This window comes from Haliotis cracherodii, unplaced genomic scaffold, assembly GCF_022045235.1.
Source record: "Haliotis cracherodii isolate W230 unplaced genomic scaffold, xgHalCrac1.p SCAF_15, whole genome shotgun sequence".
In the NCBI taxonomy this organism is placed as follows: Eukaryota; Metazoa; Mollusca; class Gastropoda; order Lepetellida; family Haliotidae; genus Haliotis; species Haliotis cracherodii.
Window position 1 is genome coordinate 2,977,839 of NW_027266270.1, and position 14,567 is coordinate 2,992,405.

At 40.7% G+C, this 14,567-nt stretch overlaps 1 protein-coding gene across 5 annotated transcripts in view; it reads right to left on the reverse strand.

Moving 5' to 3' along the window:
- The window catches only part of LOC139462174 (tumor protein p53-inducible protein 11-like), a 257,602-nt gene that overhangs the window by 32,201 nt on the left and 210,834 nt on the right, over positions 1-14,567 (reverse strand). For all 5 annotated transcript variants that reach the window (XR_011653015.1, XM_071243713.1, XM_071243716.1 and 2 more), the window contains exon 2: positions 3,488-3,581. Coding sequence is in view for 4 of the 5 variants with exons in the window: in XM_071243713.1 (XP_071099814.1) it covers positions 3,488-3,581 (94 nt within the window). In the remaining variant the exon portion in view is untranslated. The remainder of the gene's footprint in view (positions 1-3,487; positions 3,582-14,567) is intronic.

Sequence of the window (14,567 nt, forward strand, 5' to 3'; positions counted from 1 at the left end):
TCTCAACAGAACAGAATAGTGTATTTCCCATGACAATTGTCCAAGTGGACGATGACATTTCCAGGGGAAGTACTATGTTCAATGTTACTTGATTTCAGTGTGTTTAAGTGATGCAAGTATGGAGCTCTCACTTGACATTTCCAGGGAGACGAAGTGCTGTAATGTGTGAGTGTATTAGTTCGAAGGTATGTCAAGTGTAGGAGTGAAAGTGCTGAATTTGACACCAAATGTGTCAAAGATTGCTGGTAAATGAAACCTGTCAAGTCTTTGATGGTCATTAAGATGATGAAAGAACAAGAGGACATTACACCGTTCATGGATAACAACTGCTTCATGCTCTGGCATTACAAAGAATAAAGAAGTAACCAAATAGCCTGTCAGTGTCACTAGTTTGCATGTCTCAGGTAACAACAAATATGTATAGGTCACACCACGAGGACCCAGTGTCTAATCGTTGAAATGGTTAATTAAACCACGAGTCACGCAGTGCTGAGTGGTTTTGTTAACCATTTCAACGATTAGACACTCCCCGGGGTCCGAGTGGTCAAACAAACCATGTCCAACATTTATAGCACCTAAAATGGACATTGTTTTGTTAAAGGTATTTTTAAAGATATTCAGAAACTGCTATGCTCAACTGTGTGAGTTGGCCCTGCCTGAAGCATGTGAAATCTGTCCCCCGAGCCTTTCGCACGTCCACCTCGCACTTTGCCGATTTGGGTTATGAAATGCATGTCCCAGGGCAAGTATACCATTTACTTTGGACCAACTCGAGCACATTTATCAATCACCTAGATTTTACTTGCCCATGTTGATGGGCCTTTTATGATCAAATATAACCCTGATCAAGATAAATATAGAATACTAAACAAGCTCCCGTGTAATACCAATTTTATGAAACGAGTAAATAGTTGTGGTATCTGACGAGCGAAAACGAGTTAGATACCACAACTATTCACGAATTGGTTTTACACGCGAGCGAGTTTAGTATTTTATTTATTACTTGCCATTTATAACGCTTTCAGAATTATACTGTTGAGTATGAATAGGCTGACACACCTACACGATCCACAGCATAGCCCAATTGAGTTTAACAGAATAATACTTCAAACACGTCAAAAGTTGAAACGTATGAATTTAATACCATACAACTGTCCACCTTTAGAATTCAGGCGTCCGTTCCACAAAATTATCGTAGGGGTAATCGCAACTCACATTCTTTAACTTAGACTAACGACTGTCGTTGCGCTACAGCACGATCGCCTTGTGGAACGGGGCCTTGCACCTCAAAGTTTACAATCACGTCACAATACCCGATGACGTAAATTGTGGAATTTTGTTGCAAGATCCATCGGCGAAACAATGCCATGTGACATCAGCCTAGCAACACAGTTGCTGGGGTCATCGAGTGTGCATAAGCTCCTCTCAGTGATCTATCAACTCCATACGCAATGTCGTTGAATAAGCCAAGGGATGTTGAGAGCTTTCAATATTTGTTCATGAAACGTGTTCCGAGAGTACATAAGCAAGTGTTTTGGTATTACACAATGTGTAATACAGCTGTATGTTTATTAAACGGGTGATCTCTTCACAGGCAAGTAATAATAGTAATTTCTTTTCTATCTGTTCATTTCGTTGAACAAAAAACTACCCAATCACAAGTACTGTACAAATACCAGTATGCATAGAGTAACATACTGTATAAAAATAGCATAAAACACATTTCGCAGTTAATAAACGGATAAGCAATTAGTCCTGATGTAAGTAAATATTAAGTTGTTAATTTCATACCATTTCTCCCATGTCGCTGTGGTAGAAGACTACATTCGTTAGCCTTCAGTACGGACTTCGTGGGTTCGAACCCCAAACGTTTTTCATGAAATTGTTCTATCATCAAGATAAGTGATAGGGAAAATAGAAGTTCCATCATTGCCAAGTGGTGTTGAACTAACAATTCAGTTAGTTAGACCACGGTCAAAGACAAAGGAGCCAAGGTTTAAGATGTATTATTATGTAGTAAAGCAGCCATTTCCAATCAGAATAATGTTACTGTGATTTGATACCTCCTACTGAACAGGTGAATCAATATTGTTCTGGTCAAGTTAGACAGCTGGCACTGGTGGTATAGGTCATTGTGAACAGGTCCATCAATTGTCTGAATCAATCCTGAATCCGTTGGTTTTGGGTGGAATCCAAGATTCCCCTCATTGTTATTTTAGGTATGTCAGCACTAACCCTGCTCCTGGGTTTTGCCAATGTGTTGCAAGTCTAGGATCTGTATCACTAGGGATTTCCTCCCACATTGAGCTGACTCACTCACCCACTCACTCACTCACTCACTCACTCACTCACACACACACACACACACACACACTTCACTCACTCACACACTCACTTCACTCACTCACCCACCCACCCACTCACCCACTCACTCACTCACTCACTCATACAACCTCTCACTCACTCATTCACTTAGTGACCAAATAATACTATCAAAGGTCATGGCAGACTGCTAGATCTGAAAGGCTGTGGAATCACTCCAATTTTGACTGGTACACCACAAACATCCACCTCCTCATCTCCTGATGCCACATCACATGTCAAGTTATAGTGCTGATAATCAAGGTAGACCGCTGTGTTCCCAACATACAGGCAGGGAAACAAAACATCCCTGTAATCCCCTGCTAGTACAGGGCACAGTGGTGGACTGCGGCAGGCTGATTTGTTAAGCACTGTCTGTGAGGTGGCTTAAAGCTGGAGTTGGGATGTCAGCTGGGCTTGGGGGGATGCCTTGAAAAAGGGAGACTGGGGTGAGTGAGTGAGTGAGTGAGTGAGTGAGTGAGTGAGTGAGTGGGTGGGTGGGTGGGTGGGTGAGTGAGTGAGTGAGTGAGTGAGTGGGTGGTTGTGTGAGTGAGTGAGTGTGTGAGTGAGGTGAGTGAGTGAGTGGGTGGTTGTGTGAGTGAGTGAGTGAGACTGGGGTAAGTGAGTGAGTGAGTGAGTGAGTGAGTGAGTGAGTGAGTGAGTGAGTGAGTGGGTGGGTGGGTGGGTGGGTGGGTGAGTGAGTGAGTGAGTGAGTGAGTGAGTGAGTGAGTGGTTGTGTGAGTGAGTGAGTGAGTGAGTGAGTGAGTGAGTGCTTTCTGACTGACCTTGACAGTGACCTTCACCTATGATAGAACCATGTTACAGGGAAGGAAGAGGGAAATGTGTTCATCTTCATCTTTGCAAATCATTTTCCTCATGAAGGAGAACAATTATTCCTAAGGATTGTGCAGTGTTTTATCTTGAGTGTGACTTTACAAAAACTATTCACAAACATAACACAAACTCTGCCAAGGCCTAGTTGACCTTCAACTTCAACCAATCTTTAATGCAGCAGTGATGGGTAAATTGGGACACACGAGTTAAGCAGTCACTCTTAAAGAGGATGGCTTCTTCAATATCTGATGTTTAGAAAGACGCAGATACAAATCACACAAAAACTACTTACCTTTGACCTGTGAACATCGCCATCATCCGTTTCCCCAACACCGAGAAGTTTGCGGGTTTTTAATCGACTGTGGAGGTCCCCACTACTGTGTTTCCTGAAACATGGAGAAAACATGGTGAACAAGTGTCAGAGTGAGTAGGGTTTTACGTCATTTAACAATAGCCTGGCCATACCACTGGAACATTAAGAGGGGGCTTCTTGCATCGTACCCTGGTGACATGGAGAATCAAACGCAGGTCTTTGGCATGAGGAGCTGATGCACTAACCATATATAGATTACACCATTAACATCAACAACATCATCATCATCATCATCATCATCATCAAGAAACATCTGATCTTCATCATCATCATCATCATCATCAAGAAACATCTGATCTTCATCATCATCATCATCATCAAGAAACATCTGATCTTCATCATCATCATCATCAAGAAACATCTGATCTTCATCATCATCATCATCATCATCATCAAGAAACATCTGATCTTCATCATCATCATCATCAAGAAACATCTGATCTTCATCATCATCATCATCATCATCATCAAGAAACATCTGATCTTCATCATCATCATCATCATCAAGAAACATCTGATCTTCATCATCATCATCATCAAGAAACATCTGATCTTCATCATCATCATCATCATCATCAAGAAACATCTGATCTTCATCATCATGATCATCAAGAACCATCTGATCTTTATCACAGTAAAATGATCACTTGAGTGATATACCAACAATCATGGGTATTGTCTAGGCAAATCTAGAAACATATACAGGGCGAACACAGATTCAAACCCACGATCATAGGCCCAACAGACGAAACTCTGCACAGTGAATTGCGGCACCTTAGGTGCCCTTCAAAAACGTGATGCTATTACCATACATGTACCAGCCCACACTGCTGTTTAATAAAACTACTCATGCCTTGATGTGAACTTTAACTTATATTAGCTCACCTTGCTATTTACCATGTCATAATAATACATATTCATGATCACAATAAGTACTATTCAGCGTCTGGCTCTCATAAGTGGGTCATGGCACTGTTGGCTGCAACTGCACAGCAGTGCTCCCTGAGACAAATGGCGCAAGAATCTCAACACACAAATTGGTACTTTATTAGACCAACATCTCCTCTCTAATGGACATAGGGATCTCAACACACAAATTGGTACTTCATTAGACAGTAAAGGGATCAGACAGTCATTAACTGTCCATATCCACTGGTCATTATGTCTCATGGTAAATGGAGGTCACTCCAAGGCTGTGTTGGACCACTGCACAGACCGACCTGTGAAGATTCCGGGGTAGAATAGGTCTTCAGCAACCCATACTTGCCGTAAAAGGGGACTATGCTTGTCGTAAGAGGCGACTAATGGGATCGGGTGGTCAGGCTCGCTGACTTGGTTGATACATGTCATCGATCCCAAATGCGTGGATCGATGCTCATGCTGTCAATCACTGGATTATCTGGTCCAGACTCAATTATTTACAGACCGCCGTCATATAACTGGAATATTGCTGAGTGCGGCGTTAAACGACAAACAAACAAATTGCACAGACCTGTGATGTTTGGGACCATGCACACAGAAGCAGATCCTTGTTTGGGACCAAGGTGGTGTGGACACTACCCACGTGAGGAAGTCAACAGCAGTCAGAGGGACTTACAAAGACTAACATCTAGTCTCTGAAATGAACATATATTACAGAAAAGAAATAGTTGTAAAATTATAGTTATAGAATATAATTAAAGAAACCCAGAGACTTTCTTCATATTGATTTAATACTGCAGTAATCTAGACTTGCCAAACAAACAGTTGTTGAATTATAATTATGGAATATATTCAAAAGAAGCCCAGAGACTTTCTTCATTTTTATTTATTACTGTAGTAAATTAGACTTCCCAAACATTATAGACTTACATGGGCTGTATTGGACATATTTGTTTGAGGGTCTGTAAGACAGACGAGGACTGACACAATGGACATGTGAGATGTCTGCAAACACAAACACACACCCCTATTGACCAGGGACTACTCCTGTCATGACAGAGAACCTGGCAGTCACGTACAGGAGCTCGAGGAACATCACAGGGACAACCTACAGCTGTACAGCAGACAATTACCAACTGTCACAGCTGATAAGGTTAAACTTACGGATGTACTCGAAGGAAAATTACAACCTCTCCACTTTGATCTGTTCAAGGATTCTTTCTTTTTGTAATTACTTCCCTTACAGATATTTTCCAAAACAATTGGGTCGAAGGTCAAAATACAATGAAAAATTTATAGATAAAAGTGCCAAACCCTTTTAGCACTCATACAAAATCTCTGCTAAAAGATTCCGATTATTTCATGAGCATTTGTTTATGAATCACTTTACTAAACATGTTTCTTTGTGAAGTGAGGAAAAAATGTTGGTCAGGTGAAATTAGACAACCCTATAAATGTAAAGGATCTATCACGGTAAAGGATCCATCACGGTAAAGGATCTATCACGGTAAAGGATCCATCATGGTAAAGGATCTATCACGGTAAAGGATCCATCACGGTAAAGGATCTATCACGGTAAAGGATCCATCATGGTAAAGGATCTATCACGGTAAAGGATCCATCACGGTAAAGGATCCATCACGGTAAAGGATCCATCACGGTAAAGGATCCATCACGGTAAAGGATCTATCACGGTAAAGGATCTATCACGGTAAAGGATCTATCACGGTAAAGGATCAATCACGGCAAAGGATCTATCATGGTAAAGGATCTATCACGGTAAAGGATCTATCACAGTAAAGGACCTATCACGGTAAAGGATCAATCACGGTAAAGGATCTATCACGGTAAAGGATCTATCACGGTAAAGGATCAATCACGGCAAAGGATCTATCACGGTAAAGGATCTATCACGGTAAAGGATCAATCACGGCAAAGGATCTATCACGGTAAAGGATCCATCACGGCAAAGGATCTATCACGGTAAATAATGATCACCTGCTGCTGTGTGTTACTGGCATGCCTCCTGGCTTCGCTTCTGGCGGTCTGTTATTTAGTATTTAAAATTTGAATCTTGTGACCTCAATACCTTCCACAGTAAATCAAATCAACTGGATATTTCTCCAAGAAGTGATGCCTCATTAAATGAATACAAGAAAACTGTGGTTATTGTATATGCAGTTTGTATGTTTATTTAATAAGGATAGTGACTGTAATCATAACACGATATTCAACTGATCTGAAAACAGATGTGGCAAATAATTTCTGAAGGGTATTCTTCATACTTCAAACAAAATCAGATTCTTCCTTGAAATGTTCTGTGTGGCTGCCATTTTGAAATTTTCACAAGAATATTGACACTTGTTGTAGTCAGGGGGATGCTGGACAGAGGAACAATATTAAGGTATTAAGGCATGACATCATGCATGACCTTGAATGACATCATGACTTTAGTATTCCCATGTTCCCAGACTGGATTCGAACCACAGACCTTCTGATCCTAGGGGACATGGGTGGCCCAGTAGTCCAAGGCGCTGCGATCCCTTGGGCACACCAGAAACCTATGATTGTGGGTTCGAATCCTGGTTCGCCCTATTATGTTTCTAGGTTTGTCAGCATCATACCCATGCTCATGGGTTTCACCAAAGTGGTAAACGTCTGAGACCTGCATCACTTTGGGGTTTCCTCAAACATTAAGCAGACACGCTTAACTGGAATACAGCTAAAAGTGTCATTAAACCCAACTCACTCACTCACTCTGATCCGAGGTCGGATGACTTCTCGACACGACCAAAGATGCCATGAGTGTAATGACACCATTCCCCCGCTACACTGACCTAAGTGGGCAGCAACATCACACAGTTATACCACAGACATTCACAAGCTACAGAAACATGTTAACTCTGAAGCTAGATTTGTGGAATGTCTCTGCAATAATCCATTACCCACTTACAGTAGCCAGAGCACTACCTTCCCTTCCATTGGAAAACAGATCCAACTATTTGACATAAATATCCAAGTCCTGGTTTGAAATTTGAACAACAGACTGCTGCTCTAATAATACTTCCGTGTGATCAAATTCTATCCAGAGCATTTCATCGGCTAATGAGGCTAATACTTGATTTGGTTAAAAACAGCTCACCAGACATCACTGCGATACTGAGACACAATATCTTACTATGTCTTTACGTTGCAGGAATGAAATTTAATCCCATGTGGTGGAGCAGGATGAATGGGACAGACCTGGTAGGGGAACGATGACCAGACAATGAATGATGTACCATACCAGAGATTCTCCAATCGGCAGATTGGCTAAACTTGACCGGTCCATGCACCTTGATTGGAGCAAGCAGACACTTGATAACAGATAAGACTCAGTGACTCTGCTTGGGTTTAAGTTAAGCTGGTACCTAAGGATAACTATGATAATGTAACAGTTGGTCCTGTCTACAACTTGTTCACATCATGAATCTGTCGCGTCAATTAGTTAATGACAATACATGTTGTACATCCAAACAGCGGTATTAGTTGATGAAATGGTACCTTTATAATAAATAACAATAATGCCTGACTTCAATATATCACATGATGCCTGACTTCAATATATCACACGATGCCTGACTTCAATATATCACATGATGCCTGACTTCAATATATCACACGATGCCTGACTTCAATATATCACATGATGCCTGACTTCAATATATCACATGATGCCTGACTTCAATATATCACACGATGCCTGACTTCAATATATCACACGATGCCTGACTTTAATATATCACATGATGCCTGACTTCAACATATCACATGATGCCTGACTTCAATATATCACACGATGCCTGACTTCAATATATCACATGATGCCTGACTTCAACATATAACATGATGCCTGACTTCAATATATCACACGATGCCTGACTTCAATATAACACACAATGCCTGACTTCAATATATCCCATGATGCCATACTTCAATATATCAAACGATGCCTGACTTCAATATAACACACAATGCCTGACTTCAATATATCACATGATGCCTGACTTCAACATATAACATGATGCCTGACTTCAATATATCACACGATGCCTGACTTCAATATAACACACAATGCCTGACTTCAATATATCCCATGATGCCATACTTCAATATATCAAACGATGCCTGACTTCAATATAACACACAATGCCTGACTTCAATATATCCCATGATGCCATACTTCAATATATCACATGATGCCTCAGACTTCAATATATCACACGATGCCATACTTCAACATATCACATGATGCCTGACATCAATATATCATACGGTGCCTGACTTCAATATATCACACAATGTCATACTTCAATATATCATATGGTGCCTGACTTCAATATATCACACAATGCCATACTTCAATATATCATATGGTGCCTGGCTTCAATATATCACATGATGCCTGTCTTCAATATATCACATGATGCCATACTTCAACATATCACACAGTGCCTGACCACAAATGTCCAACAATATATTGCCTGTAATGCTATGTAGTCATGTCTTAAGGCGTAATTAACAACTGATATATCCACCCACTAGGTTGGCGTACAAGCACACACAAGCCCAGCCAGCTGAGTTGACCATAATCTGAAGACAGAGAGTGTAGCATTTCTAGACATATGTCTCCACTACTATATATGTTATATTCTGTTATCAACATTCTGACGACCACATCAGCAGGAATTAGTATGTGTTGTATTCTAGTCTAGACTCCTTGTGTCAGGTTGTTAGTGGTTGATAGATTGTGATGTCAAGACAAACTTAATCTGGTATAAGCCCTTGTGTCAAAAGCTGGCCTTCCTGTCACCATCCAGTCAGTATCTACATGACTGCTCATATATGAGTCTGTTAACGTTTAGATAAAGGCAAGGTCCTTCCAGTTGAAATCTACCCAAGTCTATCTGGTAAACAGGAACCTTTCCGTTTTTGAAACCATGACTCAATGCTACAACATAGTATACCACAGGACTAATAGCACCAATATATTTGTACATGACATCACATAGTCCTTGTCACACATCATATGTCACATATCATATAGTCCTTGTCACATGATGTCACATAGTCCTTGTCACATGATATTACATAGCCCGTGTCAACCATATCACATAGTCCTTGTCATATATCATATGGTCTGTGTCACATGATATCACATAGTCCTTGCCAGTGATATAAGATAGTTCTTGTCAATATCACATAGTCCTTGTCACATGTCATATGTCACATATTATATAGTCCTTGTCACATAGTCCTTGCCAGTGATATAAGATAGTTCTTGTCAATATCACATAGTCCTTGTCACATGTCATATGTCACATATTATATAGTCCTTGTCAATGATATCACATAGTCCTTGTCATATATCATATAGTCTGTGTCATATGATATCACATAGTCCTTGTCATATGATATAACATAGTCCTTGCCACATGATATCACATAGTCTTGTCATATGATACCACATAGTCCTTGTCACATGATATCACATAGTCCTTGTCACATGACTGTCACATGATATCACATAGTCCTTGTCACGTGACTGTCACATAATATCACATAGTCCTTGTCACATGATAACACATTATCCTTATCACATGATATCACATAGCCCTTATCACATGATATCACATTGTCCTTGTCACATGATATCACATAGTCCTTATCACATGATATCACATAGTCCTTATCACATGATATCACATAGTCCTTGTCACATGATATCACATTGTCCTTATCACATGACATCACATAGTCCTTGGCTCTGCAAGGTCAGTGAAAGGCAACAGGTTGTTAATCAAAGAATGGCACAGAACGTATTAGAGGCAGATCCCGAATGTTGAATAAGGGTTGCACATTAGGAAGTGAAAAAAACCATCAGATAGAATGGCACCTACAAAATAATAAGTAAGATGTCAGAACACAGTGAGGGATCCATCAGAGACTGTAACTGAACTCTGCGCACCAGCGTGGGCAATAACACACCATATTGTACAACCAGAGATTATTCTTCCATCCCACTGAACCTTTTGACTTTACATATTTAATTAATCTAATTGTTTCTAATCAGAAAACAATTTGTTAGAAATGAACTTGAAAGAGTAGCCATTACTTAACTTAACTTACCTGCACAACAATTTCCATATCTGATTCATGACTCAGGTTTGCCGATACGCTTGGTATAAAGCCAAACACTCGATCCACAGGATGTAGAAATACACCGGTATATTAACACACAAAGAAGGCCCAAAGAACACAGATGAACACCTATGCGCTGGAGACTGATGATAGGAAGATCTTGCTTGACTGTACGGAGCCCGCAGAGAGACTCAAGCAGAGGAATAAGTCAATAATCAATATGCGAGCTCCTCACAGTGACACCTATGTGAGGAGCTGCCGATGTTCATGGAGCTTTAATGACCTGGTTGACACAGCTGAAGCAACTGATGTTCCCATCCCAAACTGCTAGTCAGTGTTTCATGAGTGGAGAAAAATACTGAGGTAAAGTGAGGTGAAATTGGGTTTAACATTGCGTCCAAGATTATTGCACTCATATGGTGAGTGAGTGAGTGAGTGAGTGAGTGAGTGAGTGAGTGAGTGAGTGAGTGGGTGAGTGAGTGAGTGAGTAAGTGAGAGTGTGTGTGTGTGTGTGTGGGGGGGGGGGGGGGGGGCTTGTAGTAGTCTGGACTGATGTCGATTAATAGTGCTAGCTCACTGAAATACCATGCCACAGTTTAACATGAACATCCCACTCAGGCACAGTATACCGACTCTGAGCCGACCAGTCCTTGTTTTAGCCCAGTGCCAGCCAGGGTAACAGGAAGTACCATCTTTTAACATCTGTTGGTATGAAACAGCCGAGGATCAAACACCCTGGACCTTCCGCTCTCTTGGTGGACCAATGGACCATGGAGGCGGTCAGCAAAATACTGAAATGTTCCCGTTACACTATTTTAAACAGCGCTTGTACGACTTACGAGGGAACAGTTTCACTCAGTTATGTCCCGCTAAGTTTTATAGAGACCAATATTACATTGTAGAATGCGGTCTCTTTCCTGAAATAATGTTTGTTTGTTTGCTTGTTGGTTTGCTTATAGCTGCACTAAGCAATCATGGCGCTCTTCAATTAACAGCCCTCTAGTTTAGATAATTCAGTGATTGACCAAACGCAGTTGTGGAACTTCCCTAAGGACATTCTCCTGATCTGAAGACTTTGAGGACAAGTTACTGATGCAAGTAAACCTAAACAGGACCTGGAGTTATCCGACAGATGACATCCTTACCTGTCAAGCTGGTAGGGATAACCGGATTGTGGACAACACATCTGACCTAGGATCAGAAGGTCCGGGGATCGAATCCCATCAAAGGACATGGAAATTTTATGCCTGCTACACTACTTGGAGAGCAAAGGTCCTGAAAAAACTATCACAATACCACTGCAACAGTTAGACTGATCAGATAACTATATTAGATAAAATATTAACCGTGAAACTCTATGGTTACACTACAAGTATTGCTAATGTTTGCACTTATTTCGGACTATGCAAGCATTCGTTTCGACTTTTATATGTTCGAGTAAGGATAAAGTGTCTATCAACGTCAGTGTATGCATGATCAGATTGTTTTAAACATGTATCTAAATAGTTTTTGACAGTACTGTGGTAAAACAATTCCCATTCGGACATTTTGTTACCAACTCTTGAGAGCTATAGCAGGTATCCGGGTAGGGCCCAGTAATAGGGTGGCGGGTACCCGGGTAGTAAATTATATAAAACCCTATAGTTACACTACAAGTCACTAATGTTTGCATTTCTTTCTGACTATGCACCCATTCCTTCTGACTTTTATATGTTTGAATAAAGATAAAACTTCTGGCAGTAAGCCAAAGTGTATGCATGACTTTAGGTTGTTTTATGCGTGTATCTAAATACATTTAGCCAGGGCTACGGTCAAACTTTTCCCAATCAGACAGTTTGTACGTAATCTCTTGAGACCTACAGCGGGTATCCGGGCAGGGTCAGGAGACAGGGGATTGGGTACCCATGTAGTAAACTTGTAAACTTCTCAGCTCTACCAGCCTGTTCCCCTTTTAGCCTGAAATTAAGAGACTTGAGAGTTTCTCTAACACTTGTGGGTTCTCTTGTAGAATCATGTCTATTTAACATCCTACGGAACTTCAACCATTTCTTCAGTCCTAGTCTAGTCTAGGAATCAACGTAACCCCATGTTTAAAGCAGCTACAACAGCTGTACAAAGTCATTGATATCCCTCGCCATGGTAAATACTTGTCATGAATAGATATATATAGAACTTGTTGCCATGGAAACACACAAAAAAAGATTTCATTTTTTTTAAATCACAAATTATCAAACAGCACCTATCTGCTCCGGATACGACATCTTCCACGGATGGAGTATACATTTTCCTTACCTCTGCAAAACGAATTGTGGTGGAACGAAACCATTCTGTAGTTTTGTTGAATGTCAAGACAGTTACTAGAGAGGACATTACTGGATGGTGACAGAGGTGTTGTAGCGTACACAGTGTCATCTGTCCCATTGCAGTTATAGGCCTTTCATCAGGTGATTGTCATATTCCATAATATTCATGAAGATCATGAAAGGTTCAACGGTAATCAGTGGAAATAAAAACACCTCACATATAGATATGATAGCAGCTTGTCAGCTTGATTATGGAGGAAAGTCTGAAGTGATGCAGGTCTTAGCAGTTTACCACTTTGGCGAAACCCACGAGCACGGGTATGGTGCTGACGGATCAAGGCTCATAAACAACACAAATCTGAGATTTGAACTTATAATCATAGGATCCTGATTTGCCCAAGGAACATAACTCTGCAAAAGTGAATTGCAGCACCTGCGATGACAGGCACACATGTACAACAAAATATAATCAGACAAATTTATTCTTATTACAATGTTGGCGGATCCACCAACACTAAAACTCAATAATGTCACAAAATACAAAATTCCAGTTATGTTACAGAAAATCACTTAGATATATCATAAAATGTTTCCCTGCCTGACCCAGCCAAGCACTACAAGCTCATTCATCTGAGAGTTTGCCTGATGCACAAGGTGCAGATACGGCAGATACTATTCCTAGCTTTGCCAGTACTCCAAAATAGAGTATGGCTTTGTTCCAATGCTGAAATAGAAGGAACATTCCTGTCCCAAAAAAGCCAAGTGAAATAAACAGAATTTGAAATAATATTGTTTCTCATACTACCGACCTTTTCATTCACAAAATCAAATCAAATTGAAGAGTCAAAGTTAAATTTTTATTTATATTTGACCACTGACTCAGGCTTTTAAAACAAATATCCGTAAACAACTGATAAATAAACAGAGGCCTTAAGTACACAACATGGAGACGCTGCTGCCATTAAGCCACGGACACTACACGTAGTTGTTGCCGGAGTTGTTACCAGAGTTGTTACCGGAGTTGTTACCGGAGTTGTTACCGGAGTTGATACCGTAGTTGTTACCGGGTGCGGAGTGGCAAGGTGCCATCATCACACAACAGGAAATAATTGGAAATCTGTACAGCTTTAGAATTTTTTTTTGTTTTTTATTTATTCCAAAGCATGGTAATCAAGTGTTATTATGGTAAGAAAACGTGCTTCCTGGAAAGGAATGACGCTAATGTCCTCATTAATGTGACCCAGCACAAGACATCCATTTCATTTAATGGGTTTCTCATCTCTATTCATAGGGAGGAAGAAAATTTTAAAATCCACCAAAAAAAACAGTCTTCAGTCTAAATCTCTACCACATGGTGCGGGGGCGGGGGCGGGGCGGGTCGGACACACACACACACACACACACACACACACACACACACACACACACACACACACACACACACACACACACACACACACACACACACACACACACACACACACACCCAGATGGAGACAAACACAGACAGATAGACAGAAACACACAAACAGACACATACAGACAGACAGATAGATAGAGAGAGACACACACAAACAGACAGACAGTCACATACA